At 51.2% G+C, this 9897-nt stretch overlaps 1 protein-coding gene across 2 annotated transcripts; it reads left to right on the top strand.

Moving 5' to 3' along the window:
- Positions 1 to 893: 893 nt before the first annotated feature.
- On the top strand, positions 894 to 9242 carry spast (spastin). Of its 2 annotated transcripts, none has more exons than XM_073487443.1 (17): positions 894 to 1374; positions 3789 to 3872; positions 4047 to 4130; positions 4454 to 4540; positions 4706 to 4863; positions 4980 to 5110; positions 5321 to 5414; positions 5489 to 5563; positions 6143 to 6214; positions 6348 to 6423; positions 6677 to 6768; positions 6857 to 6936; positions 7279 to 7321; positions 7405 to 7484; positions 7694 to 7764; positions 8535 to 8575; positions 8906 to 9242. In XM_073487443.1, exons 1-17 carry the CDS (start codon positions 1035 to 1037, stop codon positions 9029 to 9031), a joined length of 1734 nt encoding a protein of 577 aa, XP_073343544.1. In that variant the 5' UTR covers positions 894 to 1034; the 3' UTR covers positions 9032 to 9242. The 2 variants fall into 2 exon arrangements, with proteins under 2 accessions (XP_073343544.1, XP_073343627.1); XM_073487526.1 differs by having other exon boundaries at positions 3789 to 3869.
- Positions 9243 to 9897: the final 655 nt, after the last annotated feature.

The raw sequence follows: 9897 nt of genomic DNA on the forward strand, positions 1-9897 counted from the left end.
TGTGTAGCAGGCTGTGTAGCAGGTTGTGTACGTGTAGCAGGCTGTGTAGCAGGCTGTGTATGTGTAGCAGGTTGTGTAGCAGGTTGTGTAGCAGGCTGTGTAGCAGGTTGTGTATGTGTAGCAGGTTGTGTAGCAGGTTGTGTATGTGTAGCAGGCTGTGTAGCAGGTTGTGTAGCAGGTTGTGTAGCAGGCTGTGTAGCAGGTTGTGTAGCAGGTTGTGTATGTGTAGCAGGTTGTGTAGCAGGTTGTGTAGCAGGCTGTGTAGCAGGTTGTGTAGCAGGTTGTGTAGCAGGTTGTGTACGTGTAGCAGGTTGTGTATGTGTAGCAGGTTGTGTAGCAGGTTGTGTAGCAGGTTGTGTATGTGTAGCAGGTTGTGTAGCAGGTTGTGTAGCAGGCTGTGTAGCAGGTTGTGTAGCAGGTTGTGTAGCAGGCTGTGTAGCAGGTTGTGTATGTGTAGCAGGCTGTGTAGCAGGCTGTGTATGTGTAGCAGGTTGTGTAGCAGGTTGTGTAGCAGGTTGTGTATGTGTAGCAGGCTGTGTAGCAGGCTGTGTATGCGTAGCAGGTTGTGTACGTGTAGCAGGTTGTGTAGCAGGCTGTGTAGCAGGTTGTGTAGCAGGTTGTGTAGCAGGCTGTGTATGTGTAGCAGGTTGTGTAGCAGGTTGTGTATGTGTAGCAGGTTGTGTAGCAGGTTGTGTAGCAGGCTGTGTAGCAGGCTGTGTAGCAGGTTGTGTATGTGTGGCAGGTTGTGTGGCAGGTTGTGTAGCAGGTTGTGTAGCAGGCTGTGTAGCAGGTTGTGTATGTGTAGCAGGTTGTGTAGCAGGTTGTGTACTTTACTTCAGTGAGCACAGAGCCACAGTAGAACACTCAGTCCGCCATTTTGTGCCCGTGAAGCGGCCGGTGGCGCGGTGCCTCTCCGGTCCAGCAGGTGGCGGCACCGCCTGGTTTTATCGCCCGTCAGTAAACACAAAGAAGCGACCTGTGCAGCCGCGGCTCTCTGGACCGAACCGGACCGGTATGCTGTGATATGGCCGTGAATGGGTCTCTGGGGCAGAAGCGGCAGGAGGCGGACCGGCAGCTCTGCGGCTCCGCTGAGCGCCGTCCCGGCCGGTGACGGTGCCGGTACCGGTACCGGGAAGCTGGGCGTGCTGTTGTCCGTGTCCAACCCGCTGCTGGCCGCACTGTCCCTGCTCCGCTCGCTCCTCTGCTGGCTGTGGAGCCGAACCGCGGCCGCTGTCGGAGCCGAGCCGGGCGGAGTGAAGCGGCAGCAGCGGGACGGCGGCGGGAACCCGGAGCGAGGCGAGCGGGTCCGGAACCACCACGGACGGGCCTTCGAGTGCATCTCCACGGCGCTGAGGATCGATGAGGACGAGCGAGGTACCCGGTGTCACCTGCACCAGACTCCATTTAAAAAACAACCATTTAACGGCCGTCCTGCTGACTGAGCATGACTGTGGCCTGTGGCAAAACTAATAAAATAATGGCCGCTCGTTGTTTGTGATTGTGCCGAATAGAAGTCAGACCACCGAGGTGTATTGATCTGTCCTGTCGGTGCTCCCTGTGACAGCTGTGTGCATTGTTTGTTAACACAGATAAAATTAGAGGTTTTTTGTATGAAGTTTGGCGTGACAAACTTGGGACGAGAAGGCTGCTTACTTTTCACCCCTCTCAGCACAAAACAACCGCAGTTTTTAAATGAGGAAATAAACCTCAGGGACCAGCTGAACACAGGCTTCACTCAGGGACCAGCTGAACACAGGGGCGTCACTCAGGGACCAGCTGAACACAGGGGCGTCACTCAGGGACCAGCTGAACACAGGCTTCACTCAGAGACCAGCTGAACACAGGCTTCACTCAGGGACCAGCTGAACACAGGCGTCACTCAGGGACCAGCTGAACACAAGGGCGTCACTCAGGGACCAGCTGAACACAGGCTTCACTCAGAGACCAGCTGAACACAGGCTTCACTCAGAGACCAGCTGAACACAGGCTTCACTCAGGGACCAGCTGAACACAGGCGTCACTCAGGGACCAGCTGAACACAGGGGCTTCACTCAGGGACCAGCTGAACACAGGCTTCACTCAGGGACCAGCTGAACACAGGCGTCACTCAGGGACCAGCTGAACACAGGGGCGTCACTCAGGGACCAGCTGAACACAGGGGCTTCACTCAGGGACCAGCTGAACACAGGCGTCACTCAGGGACCAGCTGAACACAGGCTTCACTCAGGGACCAGCTGAACACAGGCTTCACTCAGGGACCAGCTGAACACAGGCGTCACTCAGGGACCAGCTGAACACAGGCTTCACTCAGGGACCAGCTGAACACAGGCGTCACTCAGGGACCAGCTGAACACAGGGGCTTCACTCAGGGACCAGCTGAACACAGGGGCTTCACTCAGGGACCAGCTGAACACAGGGGCTTCACTCAGGGACCAGCTGAACACAGGGGCGTCACTCAGGGACCAGCTGAACACAGGGGCTTCACTCAGGGACCAGCTGAACACAGGGGCTTCACTCAGGGACCAGCTGAACACAGGGGCTTCACTCAGGGACCAGCTGAACACAGGCTTCACTCAGGGACCAGCTGAACACAGGGGCTTCACTCAGGGACCAGCTGAACACAGGCGTCACTCAGGGACCAGCTGAACACAGGCGTCACTCAGGGACCAGCTGAACACAGGCTTCACTCAGGGACCAGCTGAACACAGGCTTCACTCAGAGACCAGCTGAACACAGGCTTCACTCAGAGACCAGCTGAACACAGGCTTCACTCAGGGACCAGCTGAACACAGGCTTCACTCAGGGACCAGCTGAACACAGGCTTCACTCAGAGACCAGCTGAACACAGGGGCTTCACTCAGGGACCAGCTGAACACAGGCTTCACTCAGGGACCAGCTGAACACAGGCTTCACTCAGGGACCAGCTGAACACAGGCTTCACTCAGGGACCAGCTGAACACAGGGGCTTCACTCAGGGACCAGCTGAACACAGGGGCTTCACTCAGGGACCAGCTGAACACAGGCTTCACTCAGGGACCAGCTGAACACAGGCTTCACTCAGGGACCAGCTGAACACAGGCGTCACTCAGGGACCAGCTGAACACAGGCTTCACTCAGGGACCAGCTGAACACAGGCGTCACTCAGGGACCAGCTGAACACAGGCGTCACTCAGGGACCAGCTGAACACAGGCTTCACTCAGAGACCAGCTGAACACAGGCTTCACTCAGGGACCAGCTGAACACAGGCTTCACTCAGGGACCAGCTGAACACAGGCGTCACTCAGGGACCAGCTGAACACAGGGGCTTCACTCAGGGACCAGCTGAACACAGGGGCTTCACTCAGGGACCAGCTGAACACAGGGGCGTCACTCAGGGACCAGCCGAACACAGGCTTCACTCAGGGACCAGCTGAACACAGGCGTCACTCAGGGACCAGCTGAACACAGGCTTCACTCAGGGACCAGCTGAACACAGGGGCCCCCATGTGCTGGGCCCATCTCAGTCCACCTGTGCATGTGACACCTATTTTAATTGCTAACGTGTAATTGATTGATTTTACAGAAATATTTTAATAGAAAGTAAGTTTTTCAATAGCTTCCTGGTCCTGTGACCCATTGACCCCAAAACAATGCCGATTCCTATTATTGCAGTGGTTGAATGAGAATTTAGGCCACCTCATATTTTATATTAATAATTTAAATGAAAAATCAGCAGTTTACATGTATGAAACGCCAAAACGCTGACACAGTTGGTTTTGGATGATGAGTGTGCTGATGTTGTTGTCAGGGGACAAGCAGCAGGCGGTGGGCTGGTACCAGCGAGGGATCACCGAGCTGGAGAAGGGAATCGCTGTCCAGATCTCAGGAGGTGGTGAGCTCACAGTCCGAGCACAACATAAACTTTGACTGATTCAATATCCAAAATATTGTTATTTAAACGAGCCGTCATTTCATTCTAATGTCGATTTGTTTCATTGTTCCTGACTCGTTCTTAAGATGAATTCAGCTGCTTCTGGTGAAGTTGTGTTGTTTGTCTCTTGTGCAGGAGAAGAATACGAGCGCGACAAGCGTCTGCAGAGCAAGATGAGCACCAACCTGATCATGGCTAAAGACCGACTGCAGTCTTTAGGTAAGTCCACCGGAGCGCTTCCTGTTCCGGTTCAGTCACGGCTCTATCGAGGTGTCAGTGTCTGTCCTGTTTGTGTCTCTTTGTGGTTGTTTTGTGTTTCTTTGTAGTTTTTGATGTGTATTTTAAAAGTTGATGTGTAGTTTAAAAGTTTGTGCTAATTTTTCTTGATTGAAAATGATTTAAACAAACACTCACCACGTGGATTTCATAAGACAGGAGCTGAAAGCAAAGTCCTGCACAGTCACAGAAGGTTCTCCTGATCCATTCACATCAAAACACGTTTGGTTCTGTTCATCTTTTCTTCTGTGAACTTGTGGTTTCAGTCAAGGTGCTCTCAGGCTCCGGCGCTCAGACGGGCATTTACACTGACAACACCAACCGCATCTACCACACTGCCAACCTGCGCTCAGGTACGTCCTGCAGCGCCTCACACACGAGACATACGCCATGTCCTCAGTCATCTGGATGCATCTGAAGAGATTCACTGCTTCTTTCCATTTCTTCTTCTTTGTGTGTGTGTGTGTGTGTGTGTGTGTGTGTGTGTGTGTGTGTCTGTGTGTGTGTGTGGTCAACAGGTGGTGCTGTCTCCTTAAAGAGAGACTCTGTTAATCTGGCACCTTCCAGCCGACCAAAGCACAAAAAGACGTCCTGTTCTTCGTCCTCGTCTTCCTCGGGGGGCCGTCGCTCCTCAAACCTGGCCTCACAGCGCCCCCCCGCCCACAGCAACAGTAAGGTGTGTCACAGATTAAAGCTGGGCGTCGGTGTGTGAGGCGCCGTGCTGAGGGCAGGTGGCTCCACCTGTATCGTCATGGTGATGAACACAAACGTTTCTGGTGACTCGTCCTGCAGGTCAGCACGAGTCGTCACGGCGTGAACGTCGGCTCCTCAACGTCGACGCCACTGAAGAAGAACGACAGGAAGAACATGAAGAACATTGACGGGAAGCTCGCTGACCTCATCCGGAACGAGATCGTCGACAGGTGAGAGGCGCTAACCAATCAGACGGGGTTTGTTACTCGGTCTCCTGGATCAATAAGTATGAGACAAACTGTGAGCGGACATCGTTCTCCACAGCGAAGCGCCAACATTCAAAACTTTGAATGAATAAATCCCGATGAGTCTTCTGTCGATTGATGAAGTGAACTATTGATTGTGTCTGTTTTGTTGGTTGTATTGATGGTGTGTTTCAGCGGCTCGTCTGTGAGCTTCCACGATGTCGCCGGTCAGGATTTGGCGAAGCAGGCGCTGCAGGAGATCGTCATCCTGCCGGCGCTGAGGCCCGAGGTGCGTTCATGAACCGTCAGAGAGATGAAACTTAATGAAAGAAGAAACTTCACTGAAGTCTTCTTCTTCTCTAGTTGTTTACAGGACTGCGTACTCCAGCCAGAGGACTGCTGCTGTTCGGTCCCCCCGGCAACGGCAAGACGATGCTGGTGAGGAGGAGGAGGAGGGAGGGAGGAGGGAGGAGGAGGAGGAGGAGGGGGAGGAGGAGCAGCAGGAGAAGGGGGAGGAGGGAGGAGGAGGAGGAGGAGGGAGGGAGGAAGAGGAGGGGGAGGGAGGAAGAGGAGGGAGGAGGAGGAGGGGGAGGGAGGGAGGGAGGAAGAGGAGGAGGGAGGAAGAGGAGGGAGGAAGAGGAGGAGGAGGAGGAGGGAGGAAGAGGAGGGAGGAGCAGGAGGAGGGAGGAGGAGCAGCAGCAGGAGCAGGAGGGGGAGGGAGGGAGGGAGGAAGAGGAGGAGGAGGAGGAGGGAGGGAGGAGGAGGAGGAGCAGCAGCAGCAGGAGGAGGGAGGGAGGAGGAGGAGGAGCAGCAGCAGCAGGAGGAGGGAGGGAGGAGGAGGAGGAGGAGCAGGAGCAGCAGGAGCAGGAGCAGCAGCAGCAGGAGGGCCTGATGTTCTCTGACAGCTGCTTCACCGGTGGCAGCAGCTCGCTCAGCTCTCTGCGTGTTCATCCTGCCTGATGAACCTGATGTACGTGTGATGAACGTGTGATAACGTGAGTGTTTTGTCATCGGCAGGCTAAAGCTGTGGCAGCCGAGTCCAACGCCACCTTCTTTAACATCAGCGCCGCCAGCTTAACCTCCAAATACGTGAGTAGCTTTGAGTTCACGCCTCATCCGTCCATCACGTCAGACCCAGATGAGTCAGACTCAGATGAGTCAGTCATGATGAGCAGATGAAGAGCAGCTGCAGGTCCGTGATGGTCGTCTCCTTTGTGTGCAGGTGGGTGAAGGAGAGAAGCTGGTGCGAGCTCTGTTCTCTGTGGCCCGAGAGCTGCAGCCCTCCGTCATCTTCATCGGTAACTGTCACTGTAAAGCACTGCTCTCAGACTGTGGGGCTCCCCGAGGACGCAGAGTCACAGCGGGGGGTCGCACACGACCAGAGTGGAACTGAAGTTCTGTTCATGTAGGAAAGACAAACGGTTCTGGACGTAGCGAGAGTTAGAACATTTATTCAGCTGAATGATTTCCTGAATGAACATGTAGACTAACCTCAGAGTCAGATGGACCATGGACGGTCATGGTGGTGTTTGACAATGTGTTTGTGTCCAGATGAAGTGGACAGTCTGCTGTGTGAGCGCAGGGAGGGCGAGCACGACGCCAGCCGGCGCCTCAAGACTGAGTTCCTGATCGAGTTTGACGGAGTAAGATAGTAAATGTCTCTCAAGTGAATGACTCTGTGTGTCTTTCTGGGGCGACACCAACTCACTGATGGATCAACACTTGTTCCAGGTCCAGTCAGGACGGGATGACCGCGTTCTGGTGATGGGAGCCACCAACAGGCCTCAGGAGCTGGACGAGGCTGTTCTCAGGTCAGAGCTCCAGTGGATGACAAAGCAATATCACTGCACCTTTATCGCCATTGCGTTCACTTTGTGTCTGTTTGTGGTTGTTTGTTTGTGTCTGTTTGTGGTTGTTTGTTTGTGTCTGTAGTCATTTTGTGTCTCCATGTGGTCGTTCTTCATCCCTTTAAGTGACCCTTGCAGTGAGCGCAGGACTCTCAGATGCTACCAGTTGAGATAGTTTCACTCTTGTCACTGACTGGATGATTTCTTGACTATGGAAACAGCAGTTGACTCTTCTTCTCTCCGGTCAGTAGCTGTTGCTGTGTAGATGGAAGCAGCCACTTACTTATATTTCTGATTTATTTGCAGGCGTTTTGCTAAGCGGATTTACGTGGCGCTGCCAGTGGAGGAGGTGAGTTCAACCTGCAGGTGAAGATATCAAACTCTCATGTTTTCCCAGGTTAGTCAGACTGATGCTGCTGCTTTTGTTTTCAGACTCGCTTCAAGCTGCTGAAGAACCTGCTGGAGAAACACGGAAACCCGCTGACACACCGAGAGCTGAGGCAGCTGTCCAGGTGACCCCTCACCACTTATTGATCAGCTGAGAGTCAACGATTAATGATCAAAGATTAATGATCAGTTTTAGTGTCTTTTGGGGAAAATATCATCATCTTAAAAAGTGGGGGAACCATAGCTGCTGGTGTTTACAGCCAGCAGAGGGCAGTGTGTTAAACCAGGAGCTCGACCACCTGAACTTTGTGTTTCTTTCTGTCTGACGGTTCAGAATGACGGAGGGCTACTCAGGCAGTGACCTCACCTCACTGGCTAAAGACGCGTCCTTGGGACCAATCAGAGGTGCGATACAGTCTTCACATCAGCGTTTGTGTACAAATGTCAGACAGTAAATGAGTTTCTGAGCTTTCATTGAGCAGCACTTAGCTCTTTTCCTTCCTTTCATGTTTTTCAGTTTGTTTCTTGCTTCTTATTAACAAAGAAACATCTGTAACTTTTGAACAGGAGGTCCCAGAAACCTTCACTCAAAAAGTGGCCAACAGCCTCTTTAAGTTCAAGACTTGGAAGGTTTCTTAAGTGATGAAATTAAAATCTGAAGAAAAGTCAAATGTATTGATCCTGTTTGAATCTCACAGGTGATGTTTGTCAGTTTGTCTTCAGGCTGTGACGTCATTATAAAGACGGCGTCGTCAGTGACGTCGTCTCTGACTGAAACACTGTCGAGCTGCTCCTGTATATCAGCAGCTCACAGAACTGAACCAGAACCAGAACTGCAGTCGTCAATATGAGCAGATTTATTGTGATGTTCATCTTGTTTATGAGCTGTTCTGAGCCCAGTCGGCTCCATGTTGGTGTTGGTTCTGCTGCTGATGAGTCGATGTAGTTCACTGAGCGCTCTGACACAAAACTACATGAGGTTTGACTTTAACACAACAAACTGACAAACATCATGTGACTCATGACCCAGTTCAACAGGATCAGTACATCATGTGTCTCCTCGTTGATACTGTACAAATCTTGCGGTCCAGCTGAAGCTGCTTCAGCTCGGTCGTCGCTGTCGTTCTCATCAGTGTTGCTTGTTGTTTAGATGAATTGTGTTTGTGTTTCGACAGAGTTGCGTCCTGATCAAGTGAGGAACATGGAGGCCAGCGAGGTGAGGTCACTGCTGCTGATGATGTAACTGACCACTGATTGATTATCGAACCAGAATCCTCTTGTGTTGTTTCAGTTTCCAACATCAGGACTCAACAGTACAGATACTTAATGTTTGAGTGCTGATTCTGTGTGTTATCAGACTAAGATTTCACAACACTCGCTCGAGTTGCGTGAAAATAGCGTCATTCACGCCTCCCGGCAAAATAAACACGAATTTGCGTCTATTTGCATTTTTTCATTGACTTTGTAATCTGGACTGAAGCAAAGCAGTAAAAATATGACACTTGAATATTTTGTTCCCATCCTCGTTTTTTTTGTTTCTCTGCAGGTCCGAAACATTTGTTTCAGAGACTTTGTGGAGTCTCTGAAGAAGATCAAGAGGAGCGTGAGTCTGCAGACCCTGGAGCTCTACACGGACTGGAACAGAAACTACGGAGACACGACGCCTGTTTGAACTTTGACTGTAAAGAGTCGTCATCCTGTGCTTCTGTTTCTTCCCTGGACTCTGACGTCTTCTTCACAACTCACTGAACTCTGAAAAAACTTTTTGTCCCATTTTTTTCTACAGTATTTGAGTGATGCAACATTTTGGTACTTTGAGTTCAGAATAAATTAAACTGTGAAGGAATGAACAAGTTTGTATTATTAAAGGAAAACTTCAGGTACTGTGTTGTACTTCAGGTACTGTGTTGTACTTCAGGTACTGTGTGTTGGACGTCCATGACGTAGAGTGATAGAGATGACTCAGTGTGGGACACACCTGTGTTCATGTTCAGACACGTCCACACCTGCTGAAGGATCCTCAGTCAGGTAAACACTGTAAAACGCGAGTTACTGACAGTTAAACACACAGTAATTCATTGAGTTGACTATTTGAGCCTTGTGTCAGATCTGCACGTGTTGATTGAACTTAAGTTTGTAAGTAATCAGTTGAAAGAAAAAAACTTAGCGGGACTTTTGAGTTTGAGAGAAACGATCTTCTTTAAGCCGTGGACCAGAGTTGAAGCACGCACATAATCTAGTTATACACTGCAGATAAATCATATATTCGCATTGCAACTAAAATATAAACGCTTCGTGGTAAAGAAGTAAAGATTACTGCCCCCAGTGGAGGGACGGCCTGTGAACTGACGCAGAGACTCACCGTCCTCTGCGATGAGGAGATGCTGTCCTCATCTGTCCTCAGTCCCACTGAGCTACAGCATCAGCATTCATGGCCTTGATGTTAAAGCTAGTGCACACACACACACACACACACACAGAGAGAGAGAGATGAGACAAATGCATCTGCGATTAATTGTGTTAATTTTTAGTGCATTC

This window comes from Pagrus major, chromosome 1 (assembly GCF_040436345.1).
Source record: "Pagrus major chromosome 1, Pma_NU_1.0".
NCBI classification, from domain to species: domain Eukaryota; kingdom Metazoa; phylum Chordata; class Actinopteri; order Spariformes; family Sparidae; genus Pagrus; species Pagrus major.